The sequence below is a fragment of the Littorina saxatilis genome, linkage group LG3, assembly GCF_037325665.1.
Source record: "Littorina saxatilis isolate snail1 linkage group LG3, US_GU_Lsax_2.0, whole genome shotgun sequence".
NCBI classification, from domain to species: domain Eukaryota; kingdom Metazoa; phylum Mollusca; class Gastropoda; order Littorinimorpha; family Littorinidae; genus Littorina; species Littorina saxatilis.
Genome location: NC_090247.1, coordinates 7568024 through 7593515, shown reverse-complemented (window position 1 = coordinate 7593515; position 25492 = coordinate 7568024). Strand labels below are relative to the sequence as shown.

The 25492-nt window shown below is 40.2% G+C and overlaps 2 protein-coding genes across 2 annotated transcripts; both read left to right on the top strand.

Annotated features, from left to right (window-relative positions):
- The first annotated feature begins 230 nt into the window (after positions 1-230).
- On the top strand, positions 231-14564 carry LOC138961495 (uncharacterized). Its single transcript, XM_070333148.1, has 2 exons — positions 231-344; positions 11551-14564. The coding sequence occupies exon 2, from the start codon at positions 11610-11612 to the stop codon at positions 13431-13433; it is 1824 nt and encodes a 607-aa protein (XP_070189249.1). The 5' UTR covers positions 231-344; positions 11551-11609; the 3' UTR covers positions 13434-14564.
- Positions 14565-17120: 2556 nt separating this feature from the next.
- Positions 17121-25280, top strand: LOC138961494 (uncharacterized). The gene is made up of 2 exons (XM_070333147.1): positions 17121-17338; positions 22273-25280. Exon 2 carries the CDS (start codon positions 22332-22334, stop codon positions 24126-24128), a length of 1797 nt encoding a protein of 598 aa, XP_070189248.1. The 5' UTR covers positions 17121-17338; positions 22273-22331; the 3' UTR covers positions 24129-25280.
- Positions 25281-25492: the final 212 nt, after the last annotated feature.

Below are 25492 nucleotides of genomic sequence, written 5' to 3'. Positions count from 1 at the left end.
GACAACCGCTGCCTTCACTGACTGTGAAATAGATGGGTTTTTTTTGTCAACTGACGAGAACTTTGCAGTACAGTGAAATTTGGCTGTAGTGCGAAGCAAAGCTTTATAACCGGATTTCTGAGTCCAGTATGCTAACATGAGTGCACCAGCCACATTTCGCCTCCTTTGGTCGTTTATGGATTATTTTAGTAGGATGGCGGTAATAAGACAAATACTCTTTCCGGTTCCTGCGAAGTTTCAACTTCCATCATAACAGACGAAAGAATGGGCGCTTACTTTCTCCGGTGCAATAGCCTTCTTCAGGCTGCTTCTTTAGTCAATCAATGCTGATTACGCAGTGAAAGGTATGCGCACATTTCACCTAGATATGTAGAGGTTACATGCCGAGTCTCAGTGATTATCAAAAATAATGGTCGAAGTTAGCGGATCATGAAAAATGCGAGCTTCAGCGAGCTTTTTCATGACCGCGAACTGAGACCATTATTTTTGATAATCACTGAGACGAGGTATGTAACCTCTTTATCCCTCCTTTCTTCAGTTATTCAAAGAAAAGAGGAGTTTTTGTGCGAAAGTTTGATCGAATCATATTCACCCAACCAGTCTACCTGCGCAGGCGATCGATTAATGCGCGGTTGTATAGTTCCGTGCAATTCATTCAATTTTGTTAACACTTCTTGGCAGTTTCCATGTTTTGAACTAAAATCAAGTAGCCTACACAGTTATGTTGTAATTCTGCTGTGGCGGTAAAGGCAGATAGTGTGTGTTCTGTTCATGTTTTGGTATCGCTCAGAAAATGTTCTTTCCTCGAATGTGACTAGCAGACGAAGTTTTACACCCGTGTTCCAACGTTAAAAACTGTATGAAGTTAAGTTTTCTGGGGCAAAATAGTGTATGAAACCGCTGCATGTTCTTTAAGTTGATTAAATGTTTGCAATTGATTGCGTATGATCTGTTTATAAAATGAAATGTTGTTGAAAACTGACCGTCGGATTGCAGTCTTGTCGATGAAGCCGAAATCTGGAAGGGGAACTACTCGTGTCGCTAGACAAAGTATGAGAGTTACTTTTCCTTGGAATCTTGCTTGCGATAAACGATTGTGCACGGCAGATCTGAATTCAGAAAACAACCAAACTCATGGATTTTATATTGAGATTCATGTGTTCAAGCCTGTAGTTGCTGGTTTAAATGCGGTATGGTTGTATTGTTTGCTCCAGAAATGTATATTTTGTACTTTAGAGTGTTCTGAACTTTTGAGTCGCAAAAAGTAGATCCACAATGTGTACAGTCTCTACCCATGAGCTATCGAGGATTCAGGCCCGTTGTTGGGTAAGTGATTTTGGTTGTTGGGTAAGTTACCGAAAAATAACTAGCCCTACAAGTTTACAGAGAGAAAGAAGCAGAGGGGGGGATAAGGCATAGTCCCTGCCGCTACCAGTGAAAACGAAACAAATAAACTTCATCAACTTGATCAAAAGAAAAAGAGACCCCTTTAAAGACTGCGATTGATACACGTATCTCCTTGTGTTGCATGCATTTCATGATCTACTCTTGATAGGATTCCTGTAAGAACGAGAGTGCGAAGAATTTTTTTTTCAGAGAGACTCAGAGAGTGGTCCTTGACTGGCCACAAAACAGTCTCGCCTAACACTTGAATAGCCAACCAGACAATGTCGTAGCAGTCGACACCGTCAACGCCTTCAAGTCAAAACTAGACACGTACTGGAACTCTACTAGGAATACATTATATATACATCCCAAGCTGCCTATGCTAGAGCCCACGCACAGCAGCTTATTTTTCATACCAAGATCGGCGAACAGGTTTTTTATAAACCTACAACGTCGCACAAGTACAAGTATTTTGTAAGTAAACTTGTAAGTATGTTCGACTTCTTTCTGATGCCTTTTCTGTTATGTCTGTACTAGCTAGCTATATTATAATTCAGGGTAAGAATTCGAAGTGTGAAACGATATGAGTTTTTTGGACCTTCAAAAGTTTTGCACGAGACTCGGGCAGATGCCAGACCGTAACATATTGAGACTGATCAGGCCTAAAAAAAAAATAGGTGTGGTTACGGTAACCCGACCTACCCTATTTTTAGGGGCCGACCCTATAACTTTTTATTACATTTGTCAACAAAAAAAAACCCAAAAAATGAGTGCAGAAAACGCAATGAAACTGAAAGCAAAATCGCCCGAGTCGCACACTTATTTCCCTGTCAAGTAGGTTTAATTTGTACACATTAGAAAAAAAAGTAAAAAAAAAAAAAAAGTGATTGCCTACCTTCCTACCCTATTTTTTTTGGCTATGTTACCGTAACCACACCTATTTTTTTTGGCCTCAGCATATAAACAAAAGCCCTTGACCCCTACCAACCCTTTAGAACCCTCTTTCACTTTCTTTTGGTCTCAAGACTGAATTAGTGAATAGCCAAATGACAAAGCTCTTCTGCGTGAGTGATAATGAGGCTTCTCTTCCAAACATGTCACATGGGTAACATTTCACAACACTTATAGTTATACTGTTACTTAGTTATAGCCTATAATATATGGCTGTTCCATGCATTAACACCTGGCAATTTTCCTACGTTTTACCCGATCAGAAACTGCAATGAAAGCATATAACTGCATCGCAGAATGCGCTATGATAATTACAGGCCATAATTACGTAGCTCCATAGATATAAAAATTATAAATTATATTGTAATTCAATCAAGTTTGCGTTTTAATGAAACAGATCCTGTGATTGGTCAGAATGCCCCAACTCATTAAAAATTACCGGTCATTAATTGTCGATAACCACTCGCTAGAAAATCCATTAACAACCTGCTGGCGAGGCGCATTGATACAGCCTCAACTAGTCTTTGTAGCTTTGAGGGTCATTTTACAAGTAGGAAATATGAAGGCGAACGAAATACCGAGACCATAAGGTATGCGAAGTGATGACGTCGAATACGTGACGTAAGTTGATGCATGAATTCTTCCGGACTACGTCAGTCAATTCCAAAGATCGCTTTTGTGATGAAAAGAATTTGTTTTAGAGTTTGCTGTCCAGAAACCCGTCAAAAAAGAAGTGAAAATGTGTGTGAAAGAAAACAAAACAGGAGCAGAGTGATACGATAGGAATACAGAGACATATTTCTTGGGACTTGACCCTTGCAGGTATGTGGACTGAAAGTAGTGTGTGAACAGAACAGAACCAATTCTGTCTGTTTACAACCGCATGAAAGCAGGAAAGAGATCGTCGTCAGATTGAATTACAATAACAATAACATGCTTCCATTTGAAACTTCTCGGTCTTCATCGGGGATTGACGCTCTCCCAAAGTCTAATTGAAGCCCTCCGTCGCTTCGCTCCGTCGGGCTTCAATTAGCTTCTGTCAGGCGTCAATCCCCGATGAAGATCTCGAAGTTTTAAATGGAAGCATGTTAATGTGTTAGAGCATGCTTTATTTTTTATGATGTAATCATAAGTCAGAACACTGAACCAATCAGAACGAAGTCGTTCAAGAGTTCGCATTGTGACTCTTTACGCTATGCATCAAACATGAAGCAGCGATGATTAGATCAACAGATGCGTAGTTGGTAAATGGGATGAACTATTTTGCATGCAAAATCACCGGGCAGTCTGTTCGACCACAAAATAGTCTCGCCTAACACTTGAAAAATGGCGAACAGCATTAAACAGGGTCTCTTTTAAAAACTTAAAAACAAAAGAATTCTGTACTCACTGATACAAGGACAGCACAACAATACAGACAAAAACGAAGGACAACAAAATCAAAAAGCAATTTTTAAGCAACACTGACGGAATGAACAAGGGCAAGGTTGGAAAAGAAGATGGAGGGAAACACACACATCTTTTCTAGATTTGTTTCGATCCCTCCATCATCTTATAATTGTCCAACCTTGTCCTTGACCTTGTTCGTTCCGTCAGTGTTGCTTAAATTGCTTTGTGTTGTCCTTTGTTTTTGTCTGTTTCCTGATGAAGCTTTTATAACTATAAGCGAAAATTCATATTGTGCTGTTCTTGTATTGGTGAGTACAGAATTCCTTTGTTTTTAAACTTTGTTTATCTCACCACAGTGACTTTGTTACATAAAATTTAAAAACTGTCACATTTCAATTCAGGCCAGCAGTCGATCTTTACTCCGTTGCCATGGAAAGATTTAAGGTGTGTACTACAGGGTTGTTGCTACAAATCCATACCTATAGGACAAATGTCCTGAGTTCTTCAGCATCAATAGGACATTTGACCGCTTTCAGAAAGTCTAATAGGACATTATGAATTTGCGCCAAACAGCTTATAACACATTCCATGGAATTGTTCCAAAGTCATGTGCCCACACACACACGCACACGCACACACACACACCCACGCGCTGTAGAACACACACATAATATAGTAAATACATCAACACAGTCAGTGTGTGTATAATGTTGTATTTGTTTAGTTTCAAAGAAACCACAACAAAGAAACCAACATGAACAACTTCAGAGCTCTTACTTTGATTACAGACTGCATGATTTGGATAAAAGTTGAAAAACAAAATGATCGGTTTGATCTAATGCTGATCTTTTGCAGGCTTTAGGTTTTTTTTCAGCGGCATAATTCAGTGCTTCGTCTCGTATCGAAAACAAAAGCAGACGACAAATTTAGTCAGTTGGAGTTGTCTCCCGTACTCCTGCAGCATGCACTGATCTAAAAATAATCCACTATAATAGACGGTTATACCCAAACGGCGCATACCGCAAACGGTTCGGGAATTCCAGACAAAAGAAAAGATCCGCACTGGCAACTCCAGTGTCAGCTGAACACGAGAGCGTTCGGTCTTTTAGAAGATTTGTATCTTGAAATGAAAATTATCGAATATCGCGCTGTCCGAAGGAATGGAGTACATATCGGACAATGACCACGCTCAGGCTAAAACGATAGGACATCTGACCGACATGCGGCAATGTGAATCGGACATTTGGGGATTTTCATCGATAAATGTCCGATGTCCGACGCCTAACGACATCCCTGGTACTATATGGTAGAGAACCATTGGATACATGGAGATAAGAGAAAGCTACCCCCCAAAAAAATGGCTTGCAGAAGGTTTTCATATCAGATTTACATAACAATTTCTTTAGATTATATTGAAATGCAAGCCAAAGCGAGCTTTTCAATATTTGAAAAAAATAACGAGTATATAAATCTGATATGACACAGCAAGCTATGTAGTATTCTGTTTATACTACAAACTGTATACAACTTGTGTGTCTTTTGCTCCAAACGTCCCGCAGTCGAAATGCCCAAATTGAAGACATGTTTTATGGAACCTCTATCTTTTCCAAAGCCTCATGAAATCTTTGACGTCAAAGCAAAAAAGATGTTACTCTAGAAAGTATAGCGTGACGTGAACGTTTTCAAAATTCTTCCAGGGAAATCAGCAAGCGCAAAAATGTTCCCAGAATTACATTTGTCTGGGTGACTTTGCCATCATGAACGGTAGAAAATGAGGTCCCTGCCAGACTAGGTTACACACATGTATATATATATATCTATAATATACGACTTGTGTCTGTGTGTCTGTTCGCGATGCGCGGCCAAGGTTCTCGATGGATCTGTTTCAAATTTGGTGGCCATATTCAGGTACACCCGGGACCCAACCTGGTCGATGAGATATTTCAACATGTGCTCTCAGTGCGCAGCGCTGAACCGATTTTGTTTTTTTTGTCTGGATCCATTACCAGTAACTCTTCCTTATCTTCTCCAGTGTTTTCAGCGTTTATCTCCCTTCCTTCGTGTGGCGTCAATCCATATTCCCGTTTCTATTTTTAGAAGGTCACTGTCGACAACGCTCAATCCATATTCCCGTTATACTATTTTTACTCTTCTCCAGTGTTTTGCGCGTTTATCTCCCTTCCTTCGTGCCGGGTATTCGGCTCGACTTCTTCCCGGCGAAGCGGGTATTCATCTAGTATATTATATATGGTCAAGAGTACAGAATAGTGTCCAGTCTCTGTGACATGAGCATGACAAATATAATTTTGTCATAAAACAATCGTTTTTACTTAAATTGGAGCATATAGTTATCTTGATACTTCCTACCAAAAGAAATTTCAAATGGGCTATTTACTCAGTAGTATTTGAAGAAAATGTATTTGGTTTGCATGTAACGGTAACACCGTGACCCTTTCAATCAACATCAACTTAAAACAAATCCAGTTTAATTCCAGGTCTTTATTTAACTTTAACAGCCTGCTACAAGTGTACTTTCAATGATTAAATCATAACAACAGTGTTCTAGTCTGATACAGTATTGAAAACTGCATGTAACTGTTGCATGTACGTAACTTTACACAAAGCAGAACATTTGACTCACAATGTTAAAAAAGTAACATATTTAAGTAAAATAAACAAACAAAAAGTCTTCAAATATGTTAAGCCTTATCTTTATATTTAATTGTAAGAAGAAAAAGTTCATTTTTCCAATTTCTGAATTATGTTATAATGCACCATGCATTTACAACATCAGGCGTTCCTAATTTCAAGGTAAAATGACTAAGTAAATGTACTGTATTAAAGGCTCCTACATTGTCAAGGTATGAAATACTTCAGTTAAAGTATTAATTAAGGTTAAAGTATCCCAACAATTGTTTTACTCATTTTAATGTATAAAATAGAAAACCTAGCAATACATGCATGTAACATAACACTGTGACCTATCCTTTTTCTTACCCATTTTTCACCAGAAAAAGAAATCCATCCAGAATTAAATGTTCTACAAGTAAATACATAGATATAAACATATTTCACATCCAAAAATGTGAGTCCAAGTGATAAAGGGAAAGAATAAATAACAAGAAAAGACGTATGCAAGTAACTTTACACCAACTAGTGCTATTTGAAGGTGAAATAATTGTTATACAGCCTCTTAATCACTTAAATCGTACTAGTAATTGAAGAAAACATTCTCTTAATATTGAATGACCTATTGAGTGCTTAAGACAGTGAAATAATTGAATTTAAGTGGATTCAGAGCCAGTTTTAGGCAACAAACAAAATATCCCAAATAAGGGAAAGGCAAACATATCCATTCAACTTTTGTTATTACTTCAGCTACACCTTAGTAATCAAAAGAGAAATACTCAAACAAAACAGCAAATGTTAGACAAAACATTGGGCAACAACCAAAAATGTCCTACCAACCAAACTTTGCTACCAACCAGCCTTTCCTATCTTTCAGATTGTAACTAGACAACTGCACAACATGAACTCAAAAACAAACATGAAGCTGCTAACCACAGATGTGGCACTGACAGATGGAATAGAAGAGCCTCTGCATACATGAAAATCAATGACAGTTTTGAAATATTAACAAAACAGCGTTCCACCCACTCGTATTATTTTTTATTGTTTTGTTTTTTTATTATGGAGGGAATGCATCTAGGCTGGTTGACCTCATGCTAAACAAATACATGACAACAGTACAGCTTCAGAAATCTTAGTGCATGGGAACAAAGGGCTACACATAGAAGTCTGTTTGCTTTCACGCTGTTTCTTCAGGAAATGTACTTCTGCACCATCACCAATGAGGGCTTGAATCTGCAACACAAAATAACAAGAAATTCCGAGGTGATATTCAAAGCGTACCAGTTCCACATAACTAATCTCATGAAAATCATCAATTTGATTGAATTAAACATAAATTACCATGCATGTTAATATATTCGTGTACATTTAAACAAAAACTAGTATCATCGGTACTGAAACAAACAAAAAAAATAAATCCCCAGTGCCTCAATTCTCACAATTTCTTCCTGAATGTATTGAAGTCCTTGTACTCTTACCCCTGGAAATGCAGGTCACAGTATTGTCAGCTGAGTCCACACCACTCTGTTCTGCAAACTTCACTGGATGTTGTCTCAGTTGATAGTGTCCAGGGAAGGAAGAAAATTTTAAAAAAATTAAATGCTGGACCGATGAAACAAACTTTTTTGTGTCCTGAAATAGCATTCCTAATGCTGTTGATCATGTGTGTGTTATGTTACATTGTGATTCAAACACATACTGTTAAAACTCATCCTAATACATAATTATTCACTCTTAGTCTGAAAACACTCACCTTCTTTGTGAATTTTTGTTTTTACCGAGTAAAGTTACATTCAAGCAATAGATTAAGTGGGTTTTTGTTTGTTTGTTGACCTGCATTAAACCATATCTTGGTTGTTAAGCAGCCTTAAAAAAAAAAGCATCCACAGAAAAGAAAGAAAAGATAATAAACTATGTTGACGGCAATTTTTACTCATACATGTAACTTAACACCGAATAATCCCTTAGTCTATGATTATGTTTGTGTTATGTGACATTCAAACACATGTTTAAAAAAAATGCTTGTACTAAATGATCCACTCTTTGAACATTATAGTGTGCAATTAGTGTGCACAAAAATGTGAAATTCTTCAAGATACGTTTGAAAGTAACTTTACACAAAACCTATGGTGTCATGTTACATGCAAACACCTTTAATCTATTTTGAAGCATTAAACAGTTTGAAAAGCAAAATTATTGACTGTTTCCATCCAGTCACCTTTCAAAGTGGGATTGAACCAGTCAATGAAATCCTGAGTTCATCTTAGCAATGCCATTTGAAAATGTCAGTATGACTGCAGGTACATAACATGCATTTGTCGTGTTAAGTTACTTGCATGCACGTTTTTACTGCATGTAACATAATGCACAATTATAATTCAAATGTTACCATGAAGCAAACAATTCATTTGTATTAAAAAGGTCCTATTCAATAGATTTTGCTATACCAAACTTGTGTGATGAAAAATACATGAGTGTAACTTAACACCACTCTTTATGGAGTAAAGTTACATACAAACACATATATCACTAAAACATCCCTTGTGCAGGCGAAAACACAAACTGAAGTTAAAGATCGCCATTCAAAACGCATCATCTTGAAAAATCAGACAGGTACTTGCAGATTCAGTTTCCATCAACAAGGTGATAGTTAGCATGTAACTTTACACGGGCATGTTGTCACTGTGATTGCGTTAGGTTACGTACGAACAGAACATTCAAACTTGGGTTTAAGATCGTACCAGGGCCATCCACATTCATCGAGAATGCAAATGTTCAGATTATTGCATATTTGTTTTCCTTTAAAATTTCCCCGATCTAAAATGAATGCAGCACTTGCTTGTACGTAACGTTAACGATATGTACTTTCGTGTTAAGTTACAATCACGCGTCAAAATGGTAAGTCGTAACAATTTTTTTTAATCCTTCGAGATCTCACAACACTACGTCCAAAATTGGTCTTCTCGCTAAAAAACATGTAAAAATCATTCTCCTAAAGCAAACATATTCACGCATGTAACATTAAAAACAGTAACACCAAAAGTAAGCATGGTCACTCACAAACATGTGCTCATAACAAATCAACAAACATTTTCCACAATTCCAAATGCGACTAAGATAACCCCTGCTAACACTGTTTTCACGTTCATGCCGTTGTTCATAAAAATGATAATGTATTTTGGTCACTTTACTTGCATTTCATGTCTTTCACTGACAAAACTGCATGAACGTAACCATAAACAGCAAAACTTACCTCATGCTTTTTCGCCACAATGATCCATCAATGCTTCGACCAAAACAGCATGTGACCAGCTCTTTTGTAAACAATATTCAAAATGGCCGCCGCTTACGCAAAATCTCGTTCACGTCCTAGTGAGGGATCGTTTTTTGTTGCATGCGCGTAACATAACATTTACGCGGTTTTCAATTATTTTTCCCTTGGACTGCTATGTAGAGTGGAATCAAGAAACCGCTTAAAGTCCTATGCCGAAATGAAGGCAGCGACAGAAGCTTTAAAATCATGCTGTTTCCCACCTACGCGAGACTTCCAACTCGTTGTTAAAATGAAGACAAACTCGGTACGAAAAACTAACGCGACGGTTACGCGCAAACAGCCGTCCTTTGAACGCAATTATACACATCGCCGGTCATTCGTTCGTCCTGACAGTAAACCTGCATTGAACTGTTTTGTCTTTCATAACATGATATGATTGATTCAGTTTCAAATTGTCTCTGGTAAAGCGAACATGCAGCTTCAAAGTGTAGTGTGTGAATTGTGTCACGTTTCGCGTTTCGCCGACAACCGACTTTTTCGAACTAATCCACAGATATATAACTCAACAGACACAGATTTGAACACAAGAAGACATGCATATTGAAATCAACTTATTTTGAACAGATTAGAACAGGTTTGATTGAGGTGCATGTAGAATGGTTGCCTTTACAAGGCTAGTTTTGTGACCAACTCGTGATACAGGCACTCGACGCTCTGTTGTACTCTTGACCATATACCGACGTGTGAGTGTATGGTTTTGTTATGACATGGGTATTGTCTGTCTCTCATAGCGAACGAGAATAAGAAGTCTCTCTCATGAATGTGGAATATAAATCATGGTCGGCAACAAAACAGTCTCACCTAACAAGTTTACAAAAGTCACAGGAAGACAAGTTTCCCGCATTTCAGAGCACGTACTTCAAAACTACTTCTTCAGTTCTTGCGAAGCAACCCAAGCTTTCAAACTTGTATTGTGCAACTTGGTGGTCTGGCACTATTTGAGACGATTAGTCCCCTACTCTGTGCCCATCCTCTAGGTGTTGACAATACATAATTGAATTTGTTCACAACATGTGTTCATACTGATACTGATAGCATGATATAATTATAATATACTTTGGAAGGATTTAATGTGAAACGAGCACACTTGGACGGTGCTAATACCATTTAATTGGCATGACATAGAAAGAATGTTTGATTCTATTTGAGTTTGAGTATGGACGGGCGCAGTGGCGTGGTGGGAAGACGTCGGCCTCCTAATCGGAAGGTCGTGAGTTCGAATCCCGGTCGCTGCCGCCTGGTGGGTTAAGAGTGGCGATTTTTCCGATCTCCCAGGTCAACTTATGTGCAGACCTGCTAGTGACTTAACCCCCTTCGTGTGTACACACAAGCACAAGACCAAGTGAGCACGGAAAAGATCCTGTAATCCATGTCAGAGTTCGGTGGGTTATGGAAACACGAAAATACCCAGCATGCCTACTCAACGAAAGCGGCGTGAGCTGACTATGCTCTCAGAGTATAGTGTGGGGAACCCAAATGGGCAAACGAGCTCACAGTCGTAACCAGAAAATTCTGAAACGCTGAAGAAGAAGAAGAAAAGTTTGAGTCATCAGAGACTTGGATGGAAGATTTTTTTCAGAAAATATTGCATCATGCATACATGTCCGCATTGTATGTCTTAATTACCCTTTCATAATTAAATTCATGTTGTTTGGAATCTAGGGAGAATTTCACAGATCTATACGTTTGTTTTGGGTGGACCTGCATTAATGGCTGTGTGTTTTTCCTTTGAAATTTATTCTGTGGCAGTATTGTGTTTTGCATAAGGATGCAAAATACTTGCTTTTGAAAGTGATTAGGAGTATAACACTGAGGAGTTGTGATGAATAAATCATCATCATTTCACTTTTGTTTTGCAGTTTCTTCTGGATAAAGAGCTGGGGAACGTTCAGATGACAGTCGACCTACCTACGCAAGAATGGATGAGGCCACATTCACACAGCAACTGCAAGCTGCCTTTGTTGAGGACCAGGAAGATGATGCACAAAAGCTCATTGTTGAGGACCAGGAAGATGATGCACAACAGCTCATTAAAAGTAAAACACATGCCCGAAACCTCATCAAAACATATGCCCAGCAATTCCCAGCAGCCACAGGGAAACTGTTAGGTGAAGTCTTTTCAAAGCAAATGGTGTCGTTCGGGTGGGTTAACAGTGTTTTGGCTGACAGAGCTTCAGAGTTCAGAAGTGTCAAGGAGGCGTTTCTTGCACAACTTGCAAGGTGTAATCATTGGGACTTCTTGCAAATTGTCTGGAATTCAAATTGGCGAACCCGCCTCCTCATGCATTTCCATGAGAACAAGGATGACGTAGGTTTGTTTTTGAGAAACCTAAGCGAACGGAGGAAGGTCACCGAAATCAATCTCTTTTTAGCGGACTCGCTCCACAATGCTTTGTTTACAGAAGTTGTGTGCGTTCTGGGAGACCCAGAGACTCACCCATCGTCTGTTTGGACTGACACCAACAGCCTTGTGTATGACCGTGTGTACAAAAGCATCGTAAACAGCTTTAACGAGGACAAGCTGGACAGTGCATTTTACGCTGTAGGCGTTGACGAACGCTATGCCTGTCAGTACCTCAAGACTTTGCTGGCCGCTCGCCTGCGCAAGTGGAGGCAGGTGACGATGGCTGTGAGCAGAGGGCGTGTGGTGCTGCTAAAGGGGGCCGACGAAGTCTTCGTTCGAGCCATGCAGTGTCGGGCGTGGAGCTGTGCGGCCCATGTTTTGAACGCTGTCATGCTGGAAAAGGACGTCAACGAGACGGAGTTCTTGCTGGACATCCAGTACAAGGCTGAGGTACGCTTGATGGGAAAGCTGCGTTACAGCGCCATCCTGATACCTTTCGTGCAGCAGTGCAGGCGCCTCAAGCTGTATGCGGCTGGAGCTCTGTTCGCAGCCTGGGACAGAAAATGGAAGGTGGTGGAGAACTTGCTGGACCATCTCCAGCAGGGGAGCGGCGACAACGCCAACCTGGTGCTGCTGGAGGAGCTGCTGAAGAACCGCAAGTTCCGCCTGGTGTACAACTGGCTGCAGCGCCCCACCCAGCACAAGCTGTGGCCCAAGTACGTGGACTCCATCTTGTGGGAGACCATCGTCAACTGCAAGAACCCCGAGGCCCACGCCCTGGCTGAGCAGCTGATGGACCGGTGTGAGGATGGCAGCCTGATAAGCCAGGTGCTGTACCACATCATCCTCTACTGTCAGAGGGACCTGCTGCACAAGTTCCTGGCCAAGGATCTGTTGCGGCGCACCGAAGACCTGGATTTTGCTCTGCACTGCGCTGTGGACATGTTCGGCTCCACTGTGGCCCTGGGCGACGCCTTCCCAGAACTTCCACGCTATCAGGTGGTGCTGAAGTGCCTCGAAGCCGGCTGTTCCGCTCGACTGAGCCAGTCGGCCAAACTGCCGTTGGATGTGGCCGTCAGACACGGGCTGGTGCCTGTGATCCAGCTTTTCTATCAGACTGGTGCTTACGGCAACTCGGTGTTCCATCGCATTCACGCTGAACTGACGAACGGGTCGGGCGACAACAGTCCCAAGAGAAACGCTGCAGAAGTGGAGGAGTGTTTACAGCAGTTAGTGGACACGCCTCGCTCGCTGCTGAGCGCGTGCTGCGTCACTGTGTCGCGGCTGATGGGTTCTTGTGCCGATCGCAAGGAGCGAGCGTTGGGACTGGGCTTGCCTATATTAATAACTAGAAAAGTGCTTTTCCTTGACATTCTTTATCCTGACTCAAGGCCTTGAGTAAACTGTACTTTGTGTTGTGAGAGAAAAGCTGAGTTGGTGTGTTCCGCTTGACAAGTTGTGTGTAACCCACATCAGAGTCTAAAGCTGGTTCAGCAGCTCTGTACTCTTCTTTGTTGTCATTATGCCGCTCTAGTCCTCACTCATAATTATATCCTATGTAATTTTTAATAATTAAAATTTATGTTTTTGTTGTTGTGTTATTTTTACAGTAATGAGTTCACAGTAATTCTATCAATATTATTTTCCAAGTGGTATTTTGCTTTCATTATACACTCAATAATAATGTTAACACTAACAGTTAGTTAAATGTAATGTTCGCAGGGACAACAAACAAGTTGTGAAAGTCAAGCTGTCAAACTCACAGAATGAAACCAAAGGCACTGCATTTTTTCACTGAGACAATACAGCTTTGTCAATCCCTGCGGCAAGGTAATCTTTGACAATTTCCCCGTGGATAACGCAGTGAAATTGACAAGCCAGTATATTGTAGTAGCATTTGCACATAGTTAAGCAGTAAAAAGCTCTTTTCTGTATTCTTTTTATTTTTTTTAGCTTATTTTGAATCCAAACATAACATATCTATGTTTTTGGAATCAGAAAAGGATAAAGAATATGATGGAATCATTTTTGGATCGATTTCTAAAATTTTAATGGAAGTACCTAATTAACCTATTTTCGTTAATTGTGATAACATTTTTAGAGTAAACATCACATTTATATATTTAGAGATTCAGAATTTTATGAAGAATACGATGCAATCCTTTTGAAATCTGTTTGCTAAAATTGATTTTTAATGACAACTTTAATGAGCAAACTCATTAATTAATTTTTAAGCCTCCAAGCTGAAATGCAATATCAAAATCTAGGCTTCGTCCAAGATTGCTTGACCAAAATTTTAACCCGATATGACTTTATCAAAGACATTTATCGAAAAAAAGAAAACATGGTCCGGGGATATCATCTGGAAGAATTTTTATGAAAGTTTCATGAAGATCAGCCCAGTAATTTGCTACACGCACACACACATGTACACACATACACCATGACCCACGTCTCGATTCTCCGTCAATGTTAAAACATTAAGTCAAAACTTCACAGGTGATTGAAAGTCAATTGGGGTGTGTGTAGGGGAGGGGGGGGGGGGGTCGGTGTTGATGGCGGGTGGGTGGAGAGAGGGGGGGAAGGAGAGTTCCTGCCTCTAAAACTGTAACTCACTGTTTTAAACACTAACTTGTTAGCATGCCATGCTGCCTCAAAAGAGCCATGGGTAATGCAAGTACATGCTCTTGCTTAGTCTTAGTTTTTAAACAAAAAATTATGTTGGCGTACGGGTAACGCATGTACATGTAATATTGTATACATGTATGTAATGATGTGTACATATACTTTAAGTTTCTGGAAAAGTATTTTGGCGGGTAAAATATATTCCTCTGAGTGTGAGTAACAAACATGTAGAAACCTAAACATGCCACACATTCACAGGCATTTTCTCTGTCAGCAGGAAGAAACTTTTGTTCGTGTTGTTAATGCTTTTTGGTATCAGATTAAAGATTCTTGATTGCTCGTTCTTGTTGAGATCTGCTGATTTAGAGGTTTCAATGCTATTTTTGAGATGATTAACCTTTTCCACATTAACAAGTAATTCTGATATATATATATACCCCAACATTTTCTGCGGCTTTGCATTCTTTTCCTCCCTTTTTTGTTTCAATTTTTCAGAATCCCTTTTCTGCTATTTCACCATTGCCGTTTTTATTTTCACAAATAGTGTCAAAACTTGGCAGCAGAAATAATGTGGTCAGATGGGATGCACTTACACAATGATGTATTTTTTGGGCCAAAGTTTCATGGTTGGTTTTAACAGTTTTGTAATCACATGGCCATGACCCACAGAGGGGTCTGTCTAATCTGAGATTACGAAATAAAATGAAAAAGCTAACCAAACTTTCTTCTTTTAGGTGTGGCATACATTTGTTTGTGGATTGGTGGGTATGTAACTCATGTATGTGTGTCACAGTGTGTGTGTGTGTGTGTGTGTGTGTGTGTGTGTGTGTGTGTGTGTGTGTGTGTGTGTGTGTGTGTGAGAGAGAGAGACAGAGAGAGAGAGAGAGAGAGAAGAGAATGAATTTGACCTCAGAAACATGGACGGAAACGTACATTACTTTTAAATCTTATTGTATAAAAACAAATTCACAGACACACTATATTCTCATGCAGTATTTTTCATACAAAACGTACGTAAGCGCGAATATTTACATTTTTACAGAGGGAAATAGTTGACTACAGTGTCATCCTCGCCTCCCGCCCCCCTGAACGCTTTAGCGCCGTTAGTTTGTCAGAGCAGGAGGTGATCCATATTAGGAGCCGGTCCATATTAAGAGCCCTTCCCCTACTTCCATTATAAAACTACATTCTTTTGAATCTAATGGGACGTTGTAATGCTTTCACTTCTATGGTTGTTTTATCTTCCACGTGGAAGACAGAGAACCCATTTCCATTCTTCTTATTCCTTCAGACGTGTGGTTTTTTTTGTTTTTTGTTTTTTTTTTGCTTTACGCCCAGCCGACCACGAAGAGCCATATCAGGGCGGTGCTGCTTTGACATATAACGTGCGCCACACACAATACAGAAGTCGCAGCACAGCCGGGCTTCATGTCTCACCCAGTCACATTATTCTGACACCGGACCAACCAGTCCTAGCACTAACCCCATAATGCCAGACGCCAGGCGGAGCAGCCACTAGATTGCCAATTTTAAAGTCTTAGGTATATTTTTAATTTTCAAAGCTTGTTTTTAATCCAAATATAACATATTTATATGTTTTTGGAATCAGAAAATGATGGAGAATAAGATGAACGTAAATTTGGATCGTTTTATAAAAATTTTTTTTTTTTTTACAATTTTCAGATTTTTAATGACCAAAGTCATTAATTAATTTTTAAGCCACCACGCTGAAATGCAATACCGAAGTCCGGGCTTTGTCGAAGATTACTTGACCAAAATTTCAACCAATTTGGTTGAAAAATGACAGCGTGACATTGCCGCCTCAATTTTCACGAAAAGCCGGATATGACGTCATCACAGACATGTATCAAAACAATGAAAAACATGTCTGGGGATATCATACCCAGGAACTCTCATGTCAAATTTCATAAAGATCGGTCCAGTAGTTTAGTCTGAATCGCTCTACACACACACACACACACACACACACACAGACACATACACCACGACCCTCGTCTCGATTCCCCCCTCTACGTTAAAACCTTTAGTCAAAACTTGACTAAATGTAAAAAGGACGTTGTAAATTCATTCAATGCAGATAAAATAAGAAATATGTTTGACGAACTTGTTCTGTTCTTATTCACATGACAAAATATGTGAAGATCGAATAGAGTTCATTCTGCGAAAATCGGTGATCATATTTTACTATTCCATTATTGAACTTAATCAGTCTCGGTGAGACTGACAACCGCTGCCTTCACTGTGAAATAGGTGGGTTTTTTGGTCAATTGACGAGAACTTTGCAGTACAGTGAAATTTGGCTGTAGTGCGAAGCAAAGCTTTATAACCGGATTTCTGAGTCCAGTATGCTAACATGAGTGCACCAGCCACATTTCGCCTTCTTTTGGTCGTTTATGGCTTATTTTTAGTAGGATGGCAGTAATAAGACAAATACTCTTTCCGGTTCCTGCGAAGTTTCAACTTGTCTTTGTCTTGTCTTTTTCCATTATTGCCCACAATCAGCAGTAGTGATTACTTTGGCACTTGATGGGATATGTTGCGCAAGTCCAAGAAAGCAGCGTTTCCAGCATCCATCATAACAGACGAAAGAATGGGCGCTTGCTTTCTCCGGTGCAATAGCCTTCTTCAATGCTGATTACGCAGTGAAACTCTGAAAGGTATGCGCACATTTCACCTAGATGCCTGGCATAGCCCCTGCCGCTACCAGAAAACGAAACAAATAAACTTCATCAACTTGATCAAAAGAAAAAGAGACCCCTTTATTGCTTTAAAGACTGGGATTGATAGGATACGTATCTCCTTGTGTTGCATGCATTTCAGGATCTACTCTTGATAGGATTCCTGTAAGAACAAGAGTGCGAAGATTTTTTTTCTCAGAGAGACTCAGAGAGTGGTCCTTGACTGGGCAATCAGTTCGGCCAAAAAACAGTCTCGCCTAACACTTGAATAGCCAACCAGAAAATGCCGTAGCAGTCGACACCGTCAACGCCTTCAAGTCAAAACTAGACACGTACTGGAACTCTACTAGGAATATAAAAATGACCAAGAATCTGTCAAGGAGTCTAAAAAGTGTTACAATTTTTAGACTTTTTTTAAACCTCCTTAAATTTACATGAATAAACATCTCGGTATTCCTGTCCTTCAATTGCAGCATTTTATTTTCCAGTCAAGTGTTCGGTTTATCAAATATTTGCAGATAAAGCACAAATGACTGTATGTTACATTTACACCATAACATAATTTCAAGGTGCTGTCATTTTCTTAGGTTCAGCTTTAGGCAACTGTTTCACTATCCAATGGCTTGATGGCTGAATATAGAGTTGATCTGTACAAAAGCAACACTTGAAAAAAGTTTCTCCTGTCTCAATATAAGCAAAATCATTTATCCGTTAGTTACTTTACACCAAAGTCCAGAATCAAAGATCTATACAATTCAACATTTACCTATTTACACTGTTTTTAAAACAATGAAATTCTCTATGGAAGTGCAGAAAAGGTTCCAGTAAATTTTCATGTCATTTGTTTTGCAAACCTTAACCTCAATCATCAGGTTATTACTTAATTTGAAAAAAGCACGGTCAGCGGTGTAGAAATTATTATCAAATCACCCTCTTTAAATATTTGTACACTATTTTGGTCTGCTGTTTTTGAGTCACTTGAGAAAAAGTGACTCTATGTAATCGGTCAGTGTTAGTCTGTCCGGCCGGCCGTCCGTAGACACCACCTTAACGTTGGACTTTTCTCGGAAACTATCAAAGCGATCGGGCTCATATTTTGTTTAGTCGTGACCTCCAATGACCTCTACACTTTAACGATGGTTTCGTTGACCTTTGACCTTTTTCAAGGTCACAGGTCAGCGTCAAAGGAAAAATTAGACATTTTATATCTTTGACAAAGTTCATCGGATGTGATTGAAACTTTGTAGGATTATTCTTTACATCAAAGTATTTACATCTGTAGCCTTTTACGAACGTTATCAGAAAAACAAGGGAGATAACTAGCCTTTTCTGTTCGGCAACACACAACTTAACGTTGGGCTTTTCTCGGAAACTATAAAAGTGACCGGGCTCAAATTTTATGTGAACGTGACTCATTGTGTTGTGAATAGCAATTTCTTCCTGTCCATCTGATGCCTCATATAATATTCAGAACTGCGAAAGTGACTCGATCGAGCGTTTGCTCTTCTTGTTTGAGTTACAAACAAGAAATCATAACAAATCCTTTTCACGATAGAATAGTCAGGTTGGTACTCCACTACGGTACCAAATGTTAATTTTACCCATGATCTGTACGTTACTTTACACCAAACAGCAAGTACAAGGTACTGAATTTACATTTAATGGGCTATGCTCACATCAGTTAAACAGTATTTCTAACTTGTTTGTTCTAACTATCTAAGCTACCCGAAAGTCAAAATAAAGGGTTAAATTAATGGTTGTGCCTTTTTGGTTGTGTGTACATCTTTACACAAAAGGATGGTGTAAAGTAACATACAGAAGGCTCCGAAGATCTGCAGGTCCATTTGAAGGGTAATTTCTCTTTTATTTAGCTCATAAACCCTCAACAGACTGTTATGTGCTGTTTTTAGCATTATTATGTGCTGCATATGGTCTTAGTAAAAAAAACCAAGGTGATGTATGTTACATTTACACCAAAATGTCCCAACAGTGGTACTTCTGAGGTAAATTTTGTCATTCTGTCTCTAAAACAAATTCATTGTCATTTTCAAGTATTCTCAGTATGTATGTTACATTTACACCCTTGTCAGAAGGCCTCACTTAAGTCTCTCTGCAAGCCAACAGGTGAAAGCACTAGGAATCCTTTGACCATAGTTCAACTACCAGGTGTCTGAGGTATATGAAAACACACACTTTTGTGTATTATGGCATTATTTAAAGACTGACAAAACTTGTTTGGGCAAGTAGATAATTTCATTTACACCAAACGCAATGTTTTAACTTAAAAGTACAATTAAATTACATCAAACACAACTTTTTCGCTCAATTTAAAAAAAATTACAATCATCCTACCTAATGACCTTCCTTTGCAATGATTTTTAAGTAAGTTTGACCAGAAACATTTTTTTAAGATAGTTTCCCTTTTTTCATGATTATTTACACCAAATGTAACATACAGACCAGCTGAAAAAGAACGCTCAAAATCCAAAACCTTTGTTCAGATCAAACTTTTATTAATCTAACATAATTTTTGTTTCTCCATCCATTTCTGGATCTAATAAAAATTAGATTGAGATGATACCCTTATCAGTAACTTGGTTATTCAATGCCCAATGTACCATGCGTTTTGCGTAACGCCTTGTGTGCCCAAAAAGGTGCTTTTTTCTTGAACAGTCAATTTTCTCAGCATCCAGACGACTGACAGACATAAATTTGGTATGGATAGAATCTGCATGAGGAATACTTCATAACTGTATTGTTTATATTGTAGTCATTTAAAAACAGAATAAAATACGAAGTAATAAAAGTATCCAAAACAGGATTTTTGCATTTGGACACCTTGACAGATTCCTGACCATATATACATCCCAAGCTGCCTAGGCTAGAGCCCACGCACAGCAGCTTATTTTTCATACCAATATCGGCGAACAGATTTTCTATAAACCTACAACGTCGCACAAGTACAAGTATTTTGTAATTGTAAGTATGTTCGACTTCTTTCTGATGCCTTTTCTGTTATGTCTGTACTAGCTAGCTATATTGTAATTCAGGGTAAGAATTCGAAGTGTGAAACGATATGAGTTTTTTGGACCTTCAAATGTTTTGCACGAGACTCGGGCAGATGCCAGACCGTAACATATTGAGACTGATCAGCATAAACAAAAGCCCTTGACCCCTACCAACCCTAAGGCCTAAAAAAAAAAAAAAAGGTGTGGTTACGGTAACCCGACCTACCCTATTTTTAGGGGCCGACCCTATAACTTTTAATTACATTTGCCAAAAAAACACAAAAAAACACAAGAAAACGAGTGCAGAAAACGCAATGAAAGCGAAAGCGCCCGAGTCGCACACTTATTTCCCTGTCAAGTAGGTTCAATTTGTACACATTAGTCATTAGAAAAAAAAGTAAAAAAAAAAAAAAAGTGATTGCCTACCTTCCTAACCACACCTTTTTTTGTGTGTGCCTAACCCTCTTTCACTTTCTTTTGGTCTCAAGACTGAATGAGTGAATAGCCAAATGACAAAGCTCTTCTGCGTGAGTGATGATGAGGCTTCTCTTCCAAACATGTCAAATGGGTAACATTTCACAACACTTATACAGTAGTTATACTGTTACTTATAGCCTATAATATAAGGCTGTTCTATGCATTAACACCTGGCAATTTTCCTACGTTTTACCCGATCAGAAACTGCAATAAAAGCATATATTTATAAATGCATCGCAGAATGCGCTATGATAATTCCATTGGCATGACATAGAAAGAATGTTTGATTCTATTTGAGTTTGAGTATGGACGGGCGCAGTGGCGTGGTGGTAAGACGTCGGCCTCCTAATCGGAAGGTCGTGAGTTCGAATCCCGGTCGCTGCCGCCTGGTGGGTTAAGAGTGGAGATTTTTCCGATCTCCCAGGTCAACTTATGTGTAGACCTGCTAGTGACTTAACCCCCTTTGTGTGTACACGCAAGCACAAGGCCAAGTGAGCACGGAAAAGATCCTGTAATCCATGTAAGAGTTAGGTGGGTTATGGAAACATGAAAATACCCAGCATGCCTACGCAACGAAAGCGGCGTGAGCTGACTATGCTCTCAGAGTATAGTGTGGGGAAACCAAATGGGCAAACAAGCTCACAGTCGTAACCAGAAAATTCTGAAACATTGAAGAAGAAGAAGAAAAGTTTGAGTCATCAAGAGACTTGGATGGAAGATTTTTTCAGAAAATATTGCATCATGCATACATGTCCGCATTGTATGCATTGTCTTAATTACCCTTTCATAATTAAATTCATGTTGTTTGGAATCTAGGGAGAATTTCACAGATCTATACGTTTGTTTTGGGTAGACCTGCATTAATGGCTATGTCTTTTTCCTTACAAATTTATTCTGTGGCAGTATTGTGTTTTGCATAAGGATGCAATTACTTTACTTGCTTTTGAAAGTGATTAGGAGTATAACTAACTGAGGAGTTCAATCAATCAATCAATGAGGCTTATATCGCGCATATTCCGTGGGTACAGTTCTAGTTGCTCTGCAGTGATGCCGTGTGAGATAAAATTTTATACAGCCAGTAATTGCAGCCATTTCGACGCATTACCTTTCACGGCCTACTATTCCAAGTCACACGGGTATAGGTAGACAATTATTAACTGTGCCTAAGCAATTTTGCCAGGAAAGACCCTTTTGTCAATCGTGGGATCTTTAACGTACACACCCAATGTAGTGTACTTGGGGGGGAGTTCGGACACCGAAGAGAGTCTTCACATAAAGTTGACTCTGAAATAAATTTCCGCCGAACCTGCGATCGAACTCACGCTGACAGCGGCCAACTGAATACAAATCCAGCGCGCTACCAACTGAGCTATATCCCCGCCCATGATGAATAAATTAAATAGTCATCATTTCACTTTTGTTTTGCAGTTTCTTCTGGATAAAGAGCTGGGGAATGTTCAGACGACAGTCGACCTACCAACGCAAGAATGGATGAGGCCATATTCACACAGCAACTGCAAGCTGCCTTTGTTGAGGACCAGGAAGATGATGCACAACAGCTCATAAAAAGTAAAACACACGCCCGAAACCTCATCAAAACGTATGCCCAGCAATTCCCAGCAGCCACAGGGAAACTGTTAGGTGAAGTCTTTTCAAAGCAAATGGTGTCGTTCGGGTGGGTTAACAGTGTTTTGGCTGACAGAGCTTCAGAGTTCAGAAGTGTCAAGGAGGCGTTTCTTGCAGAACTTGCAAGATGTAATCAGTGGGACTTATTGCAAATTGTCTGGAATTCAAATTGGCAAACCCGCCTCCTCATGCATTTCCATGAGAACAAGGATGACGTAGCTTTGTTTTTGAGAAACCTAAGCGAACGGAGGAAGGTCACCGAAATCAATCTCTTTTTAGCGGACTCGCTCCACAATGCTTTGTTTACAGAAGTTGTGTGCGTTCTGGGAGACCCAGAGACTCACCAAATGTCTGGTTGGACTAACACCAACAGCCTTGTGTATAACCGTGTGTACAAAAGCATCGTAAACAGCGTTAACGAGGACAAGCTGGACAGTGCATTTTACGCTGTAGGCGTTGACGAACGCTATGCCTGTCAGTACCTCAAAACTTTGCTGGCCGCTCGCCTGCGCAAGTGGAGCCAGGTGACGATGGCTGTGAGCAGAGGGCGTGTGGTGCTGCTGAATGGGGCCTACGAAGTCTTCGTTCGAGCCATGCAGTGTCAGGCGTGGAGCTGTGCGGCCCATGTTTTGAACGCTGTCATGCTGGAAAAGGACGACAACAAGACGCCCGAGTTCTTGCTGGAGATCCAGTCCAAGGCTGAGGAGCGCTTGATGGGAAAGCTGCGTTACCGCGCCATCCTGATACCCTTCGTGCAGCAGTGCAGGCGCCTGAAGCTGTATGCGGCTGGAGCTCTGTTCGCGACCTGGGCCAGAAAATGGAAGGTGGTGGAGACCTTGCTGGGCCATCTCCAGCAGGGAAGCGGCGACAACGCCAACCTGGTGCTGCTGGGTGAGCTGCTGGGGAACCGCAAGTTCCGCCTGGTGTACGACTGGCTGCAGCGCCCCACCCAGCACAAGCTGTGGCCCAAGTACGTGGACTCCATCCTGTCGGAGACCATCGTCAACTGCAAGAAACCCGAGGCCCACGCCCTGGCTGAGCAGCTGATGGACCGGTGTGAGAATGACAGCCTGATGGGCCAGGTGCTGTACAGCATCATCTTCTACTGTCAGAGGGACCTGCTGCACAAGTTCCTGGCCAAGGATCTGTTGCGGCGCACCAAGGTCAAGGACCTGGATTCTGCTCTGCAGTGCGCTATGAACATGTTCGGCTCCACTGTGGCCCCGGGCGACGCCTTCCCAGAACTTCCACGCTATCAGGTGGTGCTGAAGTGCCTCGAAGCCGGCTGTTCCGCTCGACTGAGCCAGTCGGCCAAACTGCCGTTGGATGTGGCCATCAGACACGGGCTGGTGCCTGTGATCCAGCTTTTCTATCAGACTGGTGCCTACGGCAACTCAGTGTTTTATCGCATTCACGCTGAACTGACGAACGGGTCGGGCGACAACAGTCGCAAGAGAAACGCTGCAGAAGTGGAGGAGTGTTTACAGCAGTTAGTGGACACGCCTCGCTCTCTGCTGAGCGCGTGCTGCGTCACTGTGTCGCGGCTGATTGGTTCTTGTGCCGATCGCAAGGAGCGAGCGTTGGGACTGGGCTTGCCTATATTAATAACTAGAAAAGTGCTTTTCCTGGACATTCTTTATCCTGACTCAAGGCCTTGAGTAAACTGTACTTTGTGTTGTGAGAGAAAAGCTGAGTTGGTGTGTTCCGCTTGACAAGTTGTGTGTAACCCACATCAAAGTCTAAAGCTGGTTCAGCAGCTCTGTACTCTTCTTTGTTGTCATTATGCCGCTCTAGTCCTCACTCATAATATGTCCTATGTAATTTTTAATAATTAACATTTATGTTTTTGTTGTGTTATTTTTACAGTAATGAGTTCACAGTAATTTTATCAATATTATTTTCTAAGTGGTATTTTGCTTTCATTATAGTTATACACTCAATAATAATGTTAACACTAACAGTCAGTTAAATGTAATGTTCGCAGGGACAACAAACAAGTTGTGAAAGTCAAGCTGTCGAACTCACAGAATGAAACCAAAGGCACTGCATTTTTTCACTGAGACAATACAGCTTTGTCAATCCCTGCGGCAAGGTAATCTTTGACAATTTCCCCGTGGATAACGCAGTGAAATTGACAAGCCAGTATATTGTAGTAGCATTTGCACATAGTTAAGCAGTAAAATTAAAAAGCTCTTTTCTGTATTATTTAAAAAAAATTTTTAGCTTATTTTGAATCCAAACATAACATATCTATGTTTTTGGAATCAGAAAATGATAAAGAATATGATGGAATCATTTTTGGATCGATTTCTAAAATTTTAATGGAAGTACCTAATTTTAATGGAAGTACCTATTTTCGTTAATTGTGATAACATTTTTAGAGTAAACATCACATATCTATATATTTTTAGATTCAGAATTTTATGAAGAATACGATGCAATCCTTTTGAAATCTGTTTGCTAAAATTGATTTTTAATGACAACTTTAATGAGCAAACTCATTAATTAATTTTTAAGCCTCCAAGCTGAAATGCAATATCAAAATCTAGGCTTCGTCGAAGATTGCTTGACCAAAATTTTAACCCGATATGACTTTATCAAAGACATTTATCGAAAAAAAGAAAGCATGGTCCGGGGATATCATTTGGAAGAATTTTTATGAAAGTTTCATAAAGATCAGCCCAGTAATTTGCTACACGCACACACACATGTATGTACACACATAAACCATAACCCACGTCTCGATTCTCCGTCAATGTTAAAACATTAAGTCAAAACTTCACAGGTGATTGAAAGTCAATTGGGGTGTGTGGAGGAGGGGGGGGGGGGGTCGGTGTTGGTGGCGGGTGGGTGGAGGGAGGGGGGGAAGGAGAGTTCCTGCCTCTAAAACTGTCACTCACTGTTTTAAACACTTGTTAGCATGCTGCCTCTTTCGGATGAGACGAAAAACCGAGGTCCCTTCATGTACACTACATTGGGGTGTGCACGTTAAAGATCCCACGATTGACAAAAGGGTCTTTCC